The sequence below is a fragment of the Rhamphochromis longiceps genome, linkage group LG7 (genome assembly GCF_057381845.1).
Source record: "Rhamphochromis longiceps isolate RC_006_pf linkage group LG7, R_longiceps_female_GT1.1, whole genome shotgun sequence".
In the NCBI taxonomy this organism is placed as follows: Eukaryota; Metazoa; Chordata; class Actinopteri; order Cichliformes; family Cichlidae; genus Rhamphochromis; species Rhamphochromis longiceps.
The window spans coordinates 17,353,912-17,370,834 of NC_140563.1; the positions used below are offsets into that span (position 1 = coordinate 17,353,912).

The window sequence follows — 16,923 nt, forward strand, 5'->3', positions numbered from 1 at the left end:
CAGTCTTCAGCTATGTTCCCACTTTAATTTCAGTCACCAGGGAGTGTAAAGATTTATTGTTGACAAATACACCTGAGACAATATGACAAGGACACGGGGACTTTAATATGCACTGCATAACCTGTCCCCCTATCTAATCACGCAATCTGACTCCAGCAGCTCTTCACACATGAATCGGTGAAGTCCTTAAAATGAACACGAACCTGGAGCAGCTAGAGGCTAAAAAAATAAATATCCAAACAACATCATAGGCAAAAAAGAAAAGTGGCACTGAATTTGTGTCTGTGAACGCACCATAATGAGGTACTAATGTTAAAACACCTAACACCGAGAGTATTCGTATTTTTCCTATTGTTAGCAAATCCAAAATAAAGACCAAACTCAGAATCTGTGTAGCCAAAGTATTACAACACAACACTGACCGACACTGTTGCACTGGCTGACAAAGCTCTCACCAGACCCCCAATCACACACTTCGAACAGTACCTACAAAATAAAATATTAACTCGTCCTGATAAAAACAGTCTCCAGCTGTATTCAGAAATGATTTCGTTAAATGACACCGGCTGGAAAAGTGGGACTTTAGTGTGAAAATCTGACGTTTTGGCCACAGGGGGCAGTAAAACTGTCGACACAGCATATACATGCTGCAAACATATTTCTTTCCCCTTCAAATCTATCATTATAATTATAACAGATTAAACACTGAAAACATCTTTACCTAGAGTCTGTCAAGCGGAAACAAGAATGTTAATGGATTTTGTATGAAAAAAAAAAAAAAGACAATTTAATCTGACTAATAATCACTCTTCAAGTTTGTGGTAAAATGCTTGACAGGAAGCTCACAGTAAGTCGTTTTTACAACTTTCTGCAATCAAGCACAAGAAAAACAAGTTCTGGGGTAAATGATGGCATGTATCTCTTTGGGCCTGAAGAGAGGGTGAAAACTCTCTGTGGGTTCATCACCATAATCAAGTAGTCACGTGATCAAGTAGTGTAAAAATATTGACTATAGCTGGTTTTAGAGATCTACATCTTCAGTCACAGCGAATGGGCTTGGTGCTTGGAGTCAGAGAGCACAGACAGACAAAACACAGATTCATTCACACGTGGAATTAAAATAAATAAATCCATCATGAATGAGATCTGGCTCAACTGACTCAAAAAGCTTCTAGCAATAAATCTGTGCTGATTTTTAATAATCTGCTGGATTTGATCTGTTCATGGGATTTGCTGACAACAATAAAAATGCAGAACACCACCATCCTTTAAACTGTTCAGGTGGTGTATGACTGAGCACCGTGTAATCAAGTATAAATCTAAATGACCCTAAAACTGTATAAAACTGCTGCGGGATAACAACATCACTCTACGTCCAACACGATAACTGATTTTCTGTCCACCGCCAGTCTCTGGTTCGTCACTCTGCCTTCTTCTCTTTGGCGTCGGGTCCCCGTAGAGCCGCCCGCACGCTGCTCCACACCTCCGTGTACAGAAGAGTACCGACGAAGACCACGGCCGTCCCCACCCAGTGCCAGGTGGTGAAGGGGTTTTGGAAATAAATGATGGAGAAGATGAGGCTGAGGAACTTCCTGAGCGTCACCACCAGCGTGACCGTCAGTGAGGCGCACTCGGTGGTCAGGATGAAAACACCACGAATGCAAACGTACCTGAAGAAACGGTTAAAGACTGCAACAAGACTTGAGACACAGAAGACAAAAACCTAATTTCTTCACGTGTTGCTAAGACGGTCTGTGTCAATTGACCTCGTAAGCTAAACCGCCATTTAATTAATGTTATTTTTCACGATCAGCATCACTGGACAGATCAGGCAGGGATTAATCAGTTAATATTGTGATCCCGTGTATAACAGAAATATTCAAACCTAGTTTTGGTAGTAATATAAAATTATTCTGGTAAATTATTGTAGTATTTATTTTAATTAACATTTTTCTATGAAGCCCATAGTGGATTATTAAGGTTTTATTTTACAGCTGATTTATAGTTTAGTTCCATTAATTAATATTAGTTTACAAATATTTAGGAAAACAACTTAAACTTTCATTTTTTTAAAGTAAAAAAATAAGGGCCACTCTTTAGTTTTCTCACTTATAATATTACTTTGTGTTACGAACTATTTTAGCAGTTGTTACAGCACGAATTTAGATTCTGGGTCATACTGTTTCTCTTACTGAGACAGCATTATAGTTTACATACATGCTACAAAGGCTGAATCCCCACGAATATTTTCTGAATTTCAAATGAATCAGTATATGTACAAGTAATCTCTGTGAACCATAAGCTCTGGTTTCAGACTGCTCTGAACACACGGCTTTGTATTGTCAAATAAAAAGGATATCACTACCAAAGTTATCTCAGACACGCTTTTGGTTCTAAGCTGAGAGGCCCAACCAGGAACCAGCATAAGAGTTAAGCATTAAAAACAGCGCATAAGCGGCTTTGCCCAAATAACTCTGTTTTATCATTATAAATAAAGGCAAAGTCAGTAATCAAAATTCAGCTGATGCTCAGAAACAATGAAATTTGATGAGTCAGCTACTTAGAGCAAGAGGTGATGTATAAAATTTCCATGATTAAAACCACGCTGCAGTTTTGACTTTTGGTATAAAAATCCAAGCACCTTCTTCCTTTACAGCAGTGCCTTTCATGCCTTTATTTAAACAAAACAAAAGAAAATCCAAACAAGCCTTCATCAGCACAGAGTTGTCAACCCACTCAGGGGAAACATGAGCTGGCCTCTCACAACGAGAGGTATTACTTCACTGATGTTGTCACAGAAACCGGGCTCAGTGCTGTGAACATGTCCGGATACTTGATCTGTGAGCTCGCCGAGAAGCGACGCTACCATCTGTAGGACTAAGACCTGCTGACTCTGTGAATCCCGCCCAGACGTGACTAAAACCACAGGGCTGCTGAAGCGAGGGCCACCTCAGATAGATCCTCTGCTGTGGTGTGAAGAGCTGTTTGTGACACCACAGTTTTTAAAGTCCAGTAAGAGCGCGATACTTTCAAACTCAACGGCTGTTCATAATGTCAACAGTGGGCTGAATGTGTCTTTAGTGCAAGCTGAGACAAGATTGATCAAACTAAACCGATTTTTTTTTTTAATATTAGCTTTAATAGCACACACATATGTGAAGTGCTCGACAGTTATCTCTGCCTAATTAGATGATTAAACTCTGCTTGGTATGTGGGTGTAAACATTTCTTTAAAACTGTGTGTGCTTAATGATATGAACATTGTTTTTTGCATCTGATGAAGGTCATTTGGATCTAAATTTGTGATTTAATAAAACAGCAATAAGCTGAGGTTACAGTTTCTATTTTTAGCTGCTGGGGGAAAAAAGCAAGTTATGAACTGTGATATTGTGTTTAGTAGGAAAAGAGAAAAACAGTACAAGCAAACTGCAAAAGTACTTGTTTTGGTAGGATACTGTGTGATGACATTGATCAGCAGGTAGATCCACATTATCGGCACGGTCAGTTCGACCCCAGGAATCAGCGTGGGAGCTGCAAAGAAAGTAATCATTGACACCTGTGATGAAACACGCACTCTGAAAAAGACTCCCAGAATGAATTGACGGCACTCACTGCTCTGACTGAAGAGGACACAGTGGTTGTAGATATTTGTAGAGAGAAGCAGGAAGCCCGGCAGAGGCAGGCAGTGCTGCAAAAAGATGCAAAGGAATCATGTTAAAGGATTGCACATTTTAAAACAGCTCCATGAAAACATTTGTGGAGTGAATTCCTGGGCTGTTGGTGCTGGAGGAAAACTCACATTGTAGAAGAGCGCCTCTTTGGAGTGTTTTCCATACTTCTTGTACAGTGTCTCCTGAAAAATGCCCATCCTCGCAGACATCAGCAGGGCAAAGGTCAACATGGCGATACCTGAATGAATCCGTACAACATGTATATGGATTATCAACATGTCATGATCAACATGACTTCCCACCCCTGCAAATGCCTCCAACACACAAAATGATTGGACAGAAACTTGTGACTTACTACTAAACATACACACCGATATTCACATATCTGCAAAAAGCCAGCATCAGCTGCCACTCACCTATAAGCCAATGCATAAAGGTGTAAAAGCCTTGGTCTTCTGAACCCTCATTTGACACATTCTGCAAAATCAGGAGTGCAGTTTATGAGAGCACACTTAAACAAATGCTAAAATGACTCACAGTCAAACTGCAGCAGTACCCAGTGTTCTGCAGAGGACTCACCACTTGTTTGGCAGACATGATGGTGCAGATGAAGATACCTGCAGAAACTAAGGCTATAGACAGATATTTGCTGGCCGAATATCTGCGGAGAGAGAAGAAAAATGTGGGTAGATTCACTACGACTCTTTTCAACTTTTATTTCGATTTGAAAGCTTCCTCTTTTCAATAGCTTCAACTACACAGCTGAAAAAAGTGAATAAAATTTGCATTTTTAAGCCCGAGATGAGCGTTTTCATTGTCGCCACCTTGGTTGAAAACTTGGCTGGGACAAGGAAGGGAGGAAAGCTGACTCATTAACCAATGAGCGGATAATTCTCCGTTCCTAAACATAATGTAACCAAGATTTACAAAATAGAATGTATTTGTTACTGAATATAACCAAAACCGAGTGACCGAGAGGGGGAACACAGACAGCTTTTCCTCCCATAGACTTCTATAGTATGGAAGTATCTTTGCAACCTAAGCAAGCGTCATCTGGTGGCCTTCAGATATAATGCAGGTGTTTCCACAATAGCTTCCTTTGTCCAACCTGGCTGCTATGTCCATCTTTAAAACTATCAATGTATAAAATATAATGATGGGTACTGTAGACAGCACCACTACAAACTTTCAAGACAATGAAGATGAATGTGTAAATCAGACTGTCGTAGTAAACCTGCTCCAATAGGATCTGGTGAAGATGATTTTATTTCTATAAAACAGCCAAATTTGTGGAACACGGGATTGTCTTTGTGAAATATGAATGAATCAGTTCAGATGCAGGGATTTTTGCAACTGTCTGTCCACAGAATAAAACCCTGATCATTATAATCTCTGTCAGCAAAAAATTGATCCTATTAGCATTTAATCAAAGTGTGTGGTCATTAAGTACACTCCATGAAGCGTTCTAGTTGCTAAATTTACAAAGTCAAAAACATAGTGGGGAAACGTTATGTATGTTGTTGGGGGATGCTGGGTACCTTTTCTTCAGGATGATTATTCCCAGGATCATGTTAGCGATTAGTGATCCCTACAGAGAAACAAGAAAACAGTTCAGAGATCAGGCTTTGGTGAAGGAAGTGATGGTCAGTGATAACAGGAAACATTCAAGAGTCATAGTGTGAAACTTACTGATCTAAAGATCATGTGTAGAGGCATGGCGATGTTGAAGTTGAGAGCATAGTTGTTGATCACACTGACAGTGAAGAACATGGTCACCATAATCACATAGTTACTGAAAATAAATAAATAAATAATGGACAATGTGATTCAGTGTCAGCTTTAAAAAGTCACCAGCTGAAAAATATTCACGTCAATCTTTTTTGTTAATAAATTATTTAATTTTCACCTAATAGGTATTGCTGGTTTCTTGCGTCCAAAGTTTGTTTCAAAGATGAAACCTTCCAATGCGATGAAGACAAACTGAGCAAAGGTGACTATGTTGCCACATCCTGGAAAATCTCTATGAAAAAAAAAAGAAAAAGAGCCAAGAGTTAATTAATAATGCATCATTTAATGCTAACGACAGACATTTCAAAAATGAATACACTGGAAAAAAAAACAAAAAAAAAAAAACAGAGCAATATATGTATAACTTTTTCTCTAATCTACATACCCACTTAGTATAATTGAATGGCATTATGTAACTGTAATGAAAATAAAAACTAGCTTCAGAATAAATGTGCTAAAAGAAAATAAAGATAGAAGTAAATCTTTAGTTTTAGTCTTTGGTAATGTGGCCCAATCTATGGATACTATACCATGAGCAGGCTTTTGCATGGCTGTTTCTAGACATAGGGATATCTACATGAATATGAGCCAGGTGCCTGCACAAGTGCTGTGATTATTTATTCAGAAATTCTTAAATTTACAGTCAGATTTACACCCAGCCTCACCTGTATGGACGCACAACTTTCACAGGTAAGGAAGGGGGGATAAAAACAAACAACTAAAACAAGGTGCTGACAGACACCCCAAATATGGGTGTGTATAGTATTGACACTGTGCATACACATAGTCACCTGACACTTTATTTGGAATACCTGCTCAGCTCTTGTTAAATAAATGATCTCATCAGCCAATCATAGGCACCTTGTTAAATCTGTTGCCAGGGAGAATTAAACAGTTCTGAAGGCAAAAGGTCCAAACTTGGACCAAATAAGTGTGCAGTAAAAGTATTTCCATAGAATCTCACTAACTACAGGAAACCACTCTCTTACTTTCACTTCAGTAACACTGACCAACAGCTGATAACACAGAAACACCGAATAACCACAGAAGCACAAAGTACATGTCAAAAGACTGAACTCCTTCCAGCATAAACTCGTAATGCAAGTGATTATGACACACAGTGATACTGCTCTGCTACATATACTGCACGCAGCGTAGCCAGTTTTCTCGTTAACACCATCCATTAACTACGTGAGGTCAGGAGTAACTTAAAAAACGTCTTGATCAAGTATGATTTAAGAAGCAAAAACCGTTGAAAACGAGTTAAAATTATTCAGGAGGAGAAGGGTAGCTTAGTAACACTCAGACACTTAGACAAACATGCAAACGAGACTTCACTTCCTGTATGAATTCAGTGAAAACACCTGTGCAACGAGGAATCTAAAAACAAACTGTTCACACAAACGTTTGTGAAGTAAAGTCTTCATGAGTCATTGGTGTAGACACGGTGTAAGTTTCTCACTGACCTCACAAGCAGCTCCAGAAACACCACATTGCTACAACAGCCGACAAAAACAAGAACAACGGCAAACACGGGCCCCATGGTGTTCACGGCGGGAAAAACTCGGTGGAAGATGTGTCACTTAATCAAACGGGACAATGAACGGAGCATGTTTGCATTACGGCAGCGGTTTGTGTGTCCGACTTCTTGTGCTTTCACACAAACTCCGGTTTCAGCTGAACACGTCTGAATCCGAGATTTCGCTCTTCCTTGTTCCAGGTGCTTCATGGGAGTTGTAGTTTATTTAAAAAATAGGAAAAGGGGTTTCCCGTGTGCGTAATATTTATAGTTTCATGTAACACATTACGAGTTAAAAAACGTATTGTACAGGAAGCAACACTACATGTGAATATTAGAGAAAAATGTAACAAACGAATGAATAAATATGCGTTCAGCGTAATCACGGTCCAGCTCTGACGACACGCATGCGCAGCTCATTACAGACTGAAAAATAATGAGATATCACTCTGCCTCATTTTATAGGTACATGAAGCCACGCAAGGCTGTTGGAGCAGGGGAGCTGCTCACTATGAACTATGATCGTGCAAATTTTGGTATCGATTTGATACCAAGTAAATACAGGAAGATTATTACTGATACTATTACTTTTAATCTATGAAGGGAGCTTATATAGGGAAGAGCAGGGTGCTGGGATTTATGACATGAATCATCATCCATTTGCAAATTTTGAAAAGATTTAAATCACTGTGGTTTTACTTTCCATAATAAAAAGTCAACACAATCAGCGTTTCATGGATTTTAACAATGACCTTTTTGGAGAGCTGGAATGTAAATATGCCTGTCTCTGACGGACTTTGTTTTTAAATATGTTATAGACTATAGATAAAATAGATATGACAGTCAAGCCAAAAAAGGTTCAGACATTTTTCTTTTTCCAAATGTTTTAATTAAAAAAAATATATATAACACAATTCAATGATCTACATACTAAACTTGAGGGATAAAAATAAAGTACTGATTATTTCGCGCTAGCATCGATCCAATATCAATAACATTTACAATTTGAAACATCTAATAATTATCTGATATGACACCTTATATATTTTTGGACTACAGATGTCTTACAGTTAAATGATTACAACAGCCAAATAAATCAAATTAATAAGACCAAAGGATAACAAGTACTTTTTTTCTAAACGTGCACACACAGACAGCAAAATTGGCAGAGTGTGTTGGATCAGTGAGTGTCATCATAGACGATCTTTGCTGGCGTGCGCGTATACGTGGCTCCGGCTGACGTGGTTGCGTAATGAACCGCTACCTTTGCCTCCACTGCTGCTACTGCCGCTTGTAGCATCAACACTTTGGCTACGCTGCTTTCGTAAAGCTGCCAGTTTGAGTCGTTGCGACCTCTTGGTGATTGGACAGAGTCTTCAGCGGATACCAAAATGATTTCGCTCACGGATTCACAAAGTAAGAGCCGCTTCTGTTTCTATGCTGTTCTTTGTCTTTCTAGTGTTTCTGTGCGAAACCGGGTTTAGCTGAATGTACGAGGCCAGCAGCTCAAACACGATTGGCTGAGAGCAACGCTACGTCACCACGTGAAGTAGCTGTAAAGGGGAACTGTTTTTTTTTTCTTTTTCACTTGTTTCTTGTTTTAAAAAAAAAAAACGTATATCGAGCACGGCCGAAGTGTAAACCAACGAGGTTAGCGTATGTGCACGAGTCATTTAACTGCTTGGTTTTTTGTTGTTGTTTTTTTACACTTGGCTGTGTGATGTCAGCACAGAAGTCCCACCTACCTGCTGTTCAAACCTTCTGTCTGCAAAGGGCAGCCAATAATAAGAAAGCTTGCTTAAAGCTGGCTAATCCAGAGTCCCACTGTAAGAAAAACAAGGCTTATTTTGGACTGGATCATGCAAAGCTGCCTTGTAATAAAATGTGAAGCTGGAAATGAATATGAATACCCCCCTTAATGAATAGTCATTCTGCATTTCTTTAATAAAATTGAAATCCATGTAAACCAAAGTAGATCATGCGACTTATTAATAACTTCTTTCTTTTTCTTGATGTCTGCAGAGATTGGGATGGGACTGACGGGGTTTGGTGTGTTTTTCCTCTTCTTTGGGATGATGCTGTTTTTTGATAAAGCTCTCCTTGCCATTGGAAATGTGAGTTGATGGTTTTTGGGTTCATTGATATATCAGAGTAGTACCTGTATTGTTGATTGCCATTTGGCTGTTGGTCCATATGATCACATTTGCTGATGTGAGTGGAAGTTGATCTTTTCTTTGCTGCTCTAGAGCAGGGCAGTAAAAAGGAAACAGATGTTAAAAATGAATGTTTATATCGGGTAAATTATTAGATTAAAAATTGCTGTGAGCACAGAACCTACCTAGTAATTATAACACAGTGTGAAAGTCTATCCTATATAACCTAAAAGATCTTGGACCCGTGACATGTTGTTTCCTGTGCAGATTCTATTTGTCTCCGGACTGTCGTTCGTCATCGGCCTCGAGCGTACCTTCAGGTTTTTCTTCCAGAGGCACAAACTAAAAGCCACCAGCTTCTTCCTGGGAGGAGTGTTGGTGGTTCTGCTTGGCTGGCCGATTGTTGGGGTTGTTCTGGAGATCTACGGTTTCTTCCTCTTATTCAGGTCAGCTCAGTCAGAAAGGGCTGAACTCCTTTTCCTCTTCTTCCTCGTTTGGCTGCTCCCTATTAGGGGTTGCCACGGTGGATCATCTACCCGAATCTCTCCCTATACCTAACGTCCTTTGTCACCTCAATCCCTCTGCATGTCCTCCTTCACTATATCCATGAACCTCTTCTGCCGTCTTCCCTCTTTCCTCCTGCCTGGCACCTCCATATTCAACACTGTCCACTATCTCTCCTCTGCACATGTCCAAAACAATTTCCAAGTCTCACTTTATTCTTGCACTCGTTAACAGGGGATTCTTCCCGGTGGCAGTCGGATTCATCAGACGAGTGCCTGTGCTCGGATCTTTGCTCAGCTTACCGGGGATCAGTGCGGTAAGTGTCACTCTCAGGCACTTTAACCTTAATAAGGGTCACTAATCACAAATATTGTTTAGCTTTATAAGGCTTTCAATGACATTTGTCTGCAGGACTAACAGTAAATAAACACTGTCTGAATTTGATGAAACTTTGTGGAGAGGAAGATTCCACTAATCTTTGATGCAGTAATAATAAAAGTTGGTCATGGTGGAGAAGGTGCTCTCTGAGTGCACCTGCAGTTTTCTTTTATGCAAGCCTCTCTGGTTGCAGTAAGAAGTCAGATTCTATAGAAGTGCATGAGAAAATGGCTTCTGGCTCTCCTGCTTAGGTTATGGTCTCAGTTGCTACTTTCAGGTTTCATTAAATACAACATGATGTCCACTGTGTACATGAGATTCCAGCTGTAGTTGAAATAGCAGGGTACGCCACCTACATTGTGGCCGAGTCACTCAGACTCATGGTCTGATCCGCACCTTGCATCTATTTAAGCTCAAGGCCTGGAAGCAGAATTTTGCTAATCAAAGGGTGTCACGGTGGCCTCCTCCATCTTTTAAATACAGTCTTTGGCAGACATGGAAAAATCTGGTATTTGCAGCCCGTTGTCTAAAAAGTCATGCAAGTATAATTATACGAATACTAAACTATCTTGTTTTATTTGTGCTAAACAAAATTCAGTTTACCACCATATATGACTAAAATACACCATTTAAAATCTTGCATTTGAGAAGCTGGAACCAGGGATTTGTTTTCTTTATTCGTATTTGAATAATGTTAAGTGCAAAGAATTGATTATCAAAATATTTGGGGATTAGTTCTCTAAGCTAAACATGAACTTTTTCCATTAGATGATACAAATGGCATTTACGGCAAAAAGCAGCTGAAAGTTTTTAAAGAAGCTGATATTACTTTGTTGATCTATGTGGGCTTTAAAGATTTTTAGAGTGAAATGGCTCCAAAAGCTGAGGAAGGTTTTTTAGATGAGAGGGCTCTGGTCTTTCTCTCATCTAGTCTAATAACAGGGTCCCTGTTGTCCTGAGCACGACCTCATGGGATTCCCCGCTCAGTCTCGTGTCTTTGAAGCCTTTTGTAGCTTCTTGGAAACCGTCAGCGTCCAGGATCAGTTAATTCTGCCGTGGTTGCTAATATTTTACAGCTGTTTACCAATATAAAAACCTCACTGCATTATCAACATCATCATCCTTGCATGTTCTGCTTCATACATGTTATTTTAAATCATCCTTCGCATAACAACTCGTAAATAATTCTGCCCTTTTTCATGTTTTATTTCAGCTGGTGGACAAAATTGGTGAGAGCAACACGATGGTATAACAAAGAGGACAGTTTCAGCGTTTCTTACCGCCTCATGGTGACTGTATATTTTGACCATTGCCATTCCAGAGCTGTGAATCCAAACATTACTCTGCACAAAAGACACACGCATCTGTGGATGTCTGACTGACTGTACATTTAATTCTATTAGAGGGAAACTGTTTCTGACTGCCACTGGAAAACATTACCAAGAGATCTTTTTTTAAGGCTGAAAGCAGTTTCTCTTTTATGTCATTCCACTCTGATATTTATGGACTGATAATCTGGGACCACTGGATTAACTCGGAGGACAGTGACAGCATCTGTGTGCCTGAACAGACACTGAGGGCCTTTTTTTTCCCTCCATGAAGAGTTAGTGGAATTTTATACTTTAAAAAAATGTGCAGTTGAGCTAAATGTGGCAGAAATGTAAAAACAGTTTATATTGTCCTGGATGGAGATGTTTAACTGTAACTTTTCTAAGCGCTTGAAATAAAGTGTGCATTTTATAAATTTTGTTTTGTAGCGTAAGTAATTTAGATGTCCCAGATCTTACCTGCGTTTTGGGTAATAACAGTATGATTTGCTAAAAGAAGCCCAGCTCCATCTTCTATTCAGGGACTCTACTAGAAGAGCTTTACATGGTTCACCCATACTGGGCCTTGGTGAAGCTCCTCTAATGCACATGTCCTCTGAAACAAGCTGTTTTACCCTTTAATGCACAGGTGTTCAACTTCAGTCCTCGATGGCCGGTGTCCTGAAACCTTTCCATGTGTCCCTCTGCAGCACACCTGAATAAAATCAGTAGGTCATTAGACTTTATAGAACTTGACTGATGCTGAGGTGGCAATTCATCCATTTGATTCATGTTACAGCAGCTCATGACTAAATTAACATGGTACAATAAAAGTACTTTTAAAAGTAGTTTTTTTTTCTTCCAAAAACTTATATTTACTTACATTTATTTAAACTTCAGTATGGTTAGGTGTTGCCACCTGAGCATGTGGTCAAGTCTTGCTAATGACCTACTAATTTTATTCAGGTTGTTGCAGCAGGGACATATTTAGAAGAAGGAAGAAGGCGGTTGGAGACTGTATGATCGTGTGTAGTAAACTAATCTCATTGTCTTGGTTGCTTCAGAGGCAGGGACCAAGTCTGCAACCACTTGTAGTCAGTTGCTGGATTCAAAGGTGGCAATACAACAGCATTAAATGGATTCAGTCTGCTATCAGTGTACGATTGAATGTGCTCAAGTTGGCATCCACATGCAATCTGTTTGTGATAATACGGTGGTTATACTCAATAATATATATAAGATTTACTAGCATAAATTTCCAAATTTGTTGCCATGTATATAAACAGAAGTCTAAACCATTTAGATTCAGAGTCCAGCTGAAAACTCATTGATTTGAAACAAATTCATCCAAAAACAGTGACGGTGTTGTTACAGGACAGGGATTTAACTATATAAGCAGCTGGAAACCAGTTGAGTCCTGTTACAGAGAGGCGTGTTGCAGATGAGTTGCGCTGATTGGCACAGACTGACTTGTTTAGATTGCAGTGTGTTGGCACTCTGCGTTTTTAATTGGTCGGCATTGTAAATATTCACCAATCTGCATGAGACTGATTGCAGTTAGTCCGAGTGGCCCGCAGGTTGCCTCCCAACAGGCGACCTGTGCGGTCACTTTGTGATTCAAAGTGGTCACTCACTGGTTGAGGGTGCTGTACGGTCAACTTCTGATGGAAAGGTTGGTCATCAAACTGGTGTTTACTCTGATGAGTCTTAAGCCAGCTTTATATGACAACGTCAACCACTGTGAAATGATAATACGTTCCCTTTAAGCATTCACATATCAGAGATTAGATTTATAATTCAAAACGAATTAACTGTTTATACACAGTGTGTACAGGTCATAAACACAGAGATTTATGTATGTGTGAAATTTCTAAAACAGTTGAAACAAAAATAACAAATAAATTCAAGGTCCTCATGTCATCCAATGTCCTTCATGCTTTCAGCTGATCCAGGCTTCTGCTCCTCATGTCGAACCCACATTCTCAAACTTTGATACAAATCCATCATCTTCAAGCAAATGCACTGCATTCATAATAAAAGTGGAAGAAAAACTAATGATGGGTTACTTAAATATTTTTGCTAGAGCCCTTGGTAGAACAAACACATTTAATTTAACTACACTTATATTTGCCTTTGAAATAAACACATTAATTGCCATGTTGTGATAGTAAAGGCCTAAATGTCTCTTAGAAAATGTTTGAGAGGTTAAAATGTATTAGTATGTGTATATTTTTAGCTCACCTGGCTGAAGGACCAATGCACTTAAGCCACGGCAAGACTTAAGTTCATCCATAGTTCACATTAATACAGTGCTGGTCTTATTTTAGCAAAGACCACCATTCACTTTAGTTTTATTACATAGCTGCAGTTCAAAACAACAGTTGCCCCAAGGCTTTATATTAAAGAGACAAAGACCCTGCAATATTACCAAGACACTTGAACAATCATATGACTCCGCCCCCTATGAGCAAGTAGTGCTCCTCACAATGATGACCGCAATTTGGGAGAAGACCTACTGAAGTCATGGACAAATCAGTTGTAGCCAATAAAATAGATTTGCAGATTACACAGGGCCCTTGAAGGACTAGAATTGTCTTATTCTGGCATCTGCACCTGCCACCTCATCACTGCTCACCGCATCAACTTCATTCATAAAATCTCACCGGCGTTGTCGTCCTGCAGTGACCCTGTGAAAATACTCTGCTGCTTGCAAGACTTAAAAGTTTGAGTGTCTCTCATGCGTCTGCGATTAATGTGCAGCGACATCTTTAACAGCACCGTCAGCTGAAGAAGTAGGTGTGAAGTGATTAAGACACCTGTCAGCGTCATCAGTTGTTTTTTTTCTTACAAACGATGTGACTGCACTGACAGGGAAACATTAAACATTTAAACCAGCTGCAACCTGCAGGAGAGCACAACGCTTAAAGTAAAAGGTAAGATATCCCTCTTCTTAGTTATATATAATATTTTAATTTTCTTAAATGTGAAAAAATTAAGTAAATTAAACTTTTACTTTCTAAGTCTACCTTTTACTATTTATGAGCAAAATAAAATTTGTTTATAACACAATACAGCATAATAAATCATAAAGCTAATAAAGCACAGACAGAAAACATGTAACTATTGTCATTCAGTAGTAGTTAGTATAGTGAGGTGTTAGTACAATACAACAGCTCACAATTGTGTGTACAGGAGAAGTTTACTTGCTAAAAATACACGGGCAATTTCTTAAACCTGCTTACAGAGATTTATTATAGTGTGTTTACATTAGTAACATGTAACAAAGTCAGAATGCTATAAATTGAAGTAAAATAAAACACTATTAATGAAAATATGCTACAAATACTGTTATTATAAATACATTTTAACTGTATAATGTACACAAACCGCAACTTACTGGTGTCCAACTGTAAATTTACTTGAAGGTAGTGGCTGTAATTTAATTTAAAGTACATTTACTGTAATAAAAATGACAGAAAATGTAATTTACTGTAAAGTTACTGCAAACATTTTACTGTAAATTACTGGCATCTAGATGCCGATGAGGTGCTTTAAAATTTGTTTACAGTGAGTTTACATCTAAACACAGAGAAATAGATGTGTGCTGGATGACTGTAATTAAACGTATACTTCTCAGAAAAACATTTTTCCCCCTCTTGTTCTGTTGCAGAGTTCAACAATGTCTCTACTAGTCACGCTGCTTTTGCTGTCGCTGGTTTCTCAGTGTTGGACTGCTCCACAGGTTAGTCGGTATTTTTCTTTTGTCATGTTTAACCCTGATCAGCCTGAGCTGGAACAGAATTTTCTTTTCCCTTTTCAGAGGAGAAACTGGACTTCTCAGGCGATCCTATACCTGAAAGGAGCACGTAAGAACGCACTGACGGCAGCAAACAGTCACCCAGATTTTAGATGTCTATCAGATCGAAACAATATAGTGTGCTGATCTTTTACAGAGGGACGCCGCTCATTTTTGGAGCGTGCCAGAAGAGAGGAAGAAAGCACTTTTCACTCAGGTGTGTGAATACATGATGCAGCTCGAGTAGTGTAATCAGATAAACAAGTAAATATTCTGTGTAAGCTGACTAGTATTGTATTTGGCTCTTAGGAGCCTGTATTCATTTGTAAGAAATCATCCTTTGGAATAAGTTTGTACTTAATATTGTGGTAACTTTTTGTTTTAGTTTGTTTTTACTCACATTTATTGTATTTGTTAGTTTTTTAATGATTTACTTGATTTTATTCATTTTATTGATCTTGTTTGTTTTACACTAACTTGTAAAGCACTATGGTCGAGCTTGTTTGTTTTAAATGTACTCTAGAAATAAGGCTGATATTGTGATTTTGAACTGGTTACATTTTCTGAAACATTTACTGTTTCAGAAATCAGTCATTAATGAGAGCTTCTTCTTCTTCTTCTGCTTTTTAATCCTAGGCAGTTTTAAGAGTTTGTTAAATTTTTTAGTTTGCAGGTATTTTATTTCCATCAGAGTAAAAACTCCATGAATAAATTATTTTGCTATCATGTTTGAAGTGATGGCTTATTACCAGAGTTAGAAATCATAATAAATATTACATTTTGTTATGTTTACTTATTAATTTTGTGTTCCTTGTTTTAACCCTTTAAAGCCTGAACAATGAAATAATTACCAGAAAATTAATTAAAAAAAAAAAACAAAGTGTATTGTGGAATTTATTTAGATTTTAGACAATCCCCACTGATGATGTAGAAGTCTCAAAAACTGTATGTGTCAAATATGATACACGAGGCGTTAAGAGGGTGAAGTGCCACATATGTGATTTCATCAGCCTGATCCTGGGTGTTTATTTCCGAGGGTTTCATACGGAAGATAAAAAAGAGGAAATCTTAGTCTCCTCTTCACACAGCTATATTTGTATTTTGTTGGTTGCACAGTTTTTTGTTTCTTTTCCAAATACTGCCATTTCTGCTCCGATTCTCTGCAGGGACTCACAAGCAGAACAGCGATGGCCGAGGCTCTTCTTTGCTTTTATCCATTTTACTGGAACTCCTACAGCGAGCTGTAGAAGAAGGTAAAACCTTGGAATTCATCACCACCAACACCCTGACTTACCAGATCCTCCTGAACTGCTTTAAGATTATTTATGGCTCTTTTTTTTAATCCTCAGATGCAGGCAATCCAGATAATCACCTGGACTATCAGGAGGTGAATAGAACCCACTTGTGAACATTCATCAGAGCCCAGTTCTATGTTTTTCTGTTTCTTATGTTGCTTGTTACATTTTATTGTTATTGTTGATGTTTGTCTGCGTGTCGCAAATTTGACTTAACTTATAATAAAATGCGCAAAATAAATGAAAATGTCCGTCTGCAAGATGTTAGAGTCTGATTTATGCGTGAGTTTCTCTCTTCATTTGACTGTCATCATGTGCAGTTTGGTGGTGTGACGCATGGATGGATTTCCATTTACACTCATCCTTGTCAACTTATTAAAACAATTACGCCAGTCACTCATTCACACCATGAAGTGATTAACACCAGGATGACAAACTATCAGTCACTCATCATCGCGCCGTCTTCACAGCGGTCACTGAGAGAGCCGTGTCGGAGGTAGACGATCGGGATCA

General features: G+C 38.7%; 3 protein-coding genes across 5 annotated transcripts; 2 read left to right on the forward strand and 1 right to left on the reverse strand.

Annotated features, from left to right (window-relative positions):
* Positions 1-5: 5 nt before the first annotated feature.
* slc35b4 (solute carrier family 35 member B4) lies at positions 6-7,358 on the reverse strand. The gene is made up of 10 exons (XM_085412602.1): positions 6,925-7,358; positions 5,577-5,690; positions 5,360-5,462; positions 5,209-5,258; positions 4,250-4,331; positions 4,087-4,147; positions 3,799-3,908; positions 3,612-3,687; positions 3,455-3,530; positions 6-1,670 (listed from the first exon to the last, which is right to left on the reverse strand). Exons 1-10 carry the CDS (start codon positions 6,999-7,001, stop codon positions 1,421-1,423), a joined length of 999 nt encoding a protein of 332 aa, XP_085268728.1. The 5' UTR covers positions 7,002-7,358; the 3' UTR covers positions 6-1,420.
* Positions 7,359-8,203: 845 nt separating this feature from the next.
* golt1bb (golgi transport 1Bb) lies at positions 8,204-11,756 on the forward strand. Of its 2 annotated transcripts, XM_085412607.1 has the most exons (6): positions 8,204-8,393; positions 9,000-9,091; positions 9,398-9,576; positions 9,869-9,950; positions 11,226-11,241; positions 11,334-11,756. In XM_085412607.1, the coding sequence occupies exons 1-6, from the start codon at positions 8,369-8,371 to the stop codon at positions 11,339-11,341; spliced, it is 402 nt and encodes a 133-aa protein (XP_085268733.1). In that variant the 5' UTR covers positions 8,204-8,368; the 3' UTR covers positions 11,342-11,756. The 2 variants fall into 2 exon arrangements, with proteins under 2 accessions (XP_085268733.1, XP_085268732.1); XM_085412606.1 differs by having other exon boundaries at positions 8,209-8,393; positions 11,226-11,756.
* Positions 11,757-11,897: 141 nt separating this feature from the next.
* On the forward strand, positions 11,898-16,896 carry LOC146665125 (spexin prohormone 1-like). Of its 2 annotated transcripts, XM_085412610.1 has the most exons (5): positions 11,898-15,061; positions 15,140-15,185; positions 15,273-15,332; positions 16,282-16,368; positions 16,465-16,896. In XM_085412610.1, exons 1-5 carry the CDS (start codon positions 14,999-15,001, stop codon positions 16,521-16,523), a joined length of 315 nt encoding a protein of 104 aa, XP_085268736.1. In that variant the 5' UTR covers positions 11,898-14,998; the 3' UTR covers positions 16,524-16,896. The 2 variants fall into 2 exon arrangements, with proteins under 2 accessions (XP_085268736.1, XP_085268735.1); XM_085412609.1 differs by having other exon boundaries at positions 11,898-15,185.
* Positions 16,897-16,923: the final 27 nt, after the last annotated feature.

Coding starts and splice junctions, on each gene's coding strand:
- golt1bb (XM_085412606.1), top strand. CDS start 8,369: ATGATTTCGCTCACGGATTCACAAA. Junction 8,394..8,999: donor TTCGCTCACGGATTCACAAA/GTAAGAGCCGCT, acceptor TGATGTCTGCAG/AGATTGGGATGGGACTGACG. Junction 9,951..11,225: donor GCTTACCGGGGATCAGTGCG/GTAAGTGTCACT, acceptor GTTTTATTTCAG/CTGGTGGACAAAATTGGTGA.
- slc35b4 (XM_085412602.1), bottom strand. CDS start 7,001: ATGGGGCCCGTGTTTGCCGTTGTTCTTGTTTTTGTCGGCTGTTGTAGC. Junction 5,259..5,359: donor TACACATGATCTTTAGATCA/GTAAGTTTCACA, acceptor GTTTCTCTGTAG/GGATCACTAATCGCTAACAT. Junction 3,531..3,611: donor TGTCCTCTTCAGTCAGAGCA/GTGAGTGCCGTC, acceptor CTTTCTTTGCAG/CTCCCACGCTGATTCCTGGG.
- LOC146665125 (XM_085412609.1), top strand. CDS start 14,999: ATGTCTCTACTAGTCACGCTGCTTTTGCTGTCGCTGGTTTCTCAGTGT. Junction 15,186..15,272: donor CCTATACCTGAAAGGAGCAC/GTAAGAACGCAC, acceptor GATCTTTTACAG/AGGGACGCCGCTCATTTTTG. Junction 16,369..16,464: donor ACAGCGAGCTGTAGAAGAAG/GTAAAACCTTGG, acceptor TTTAATCCTCAG/ATGCAGGCAATCCAGATAAT.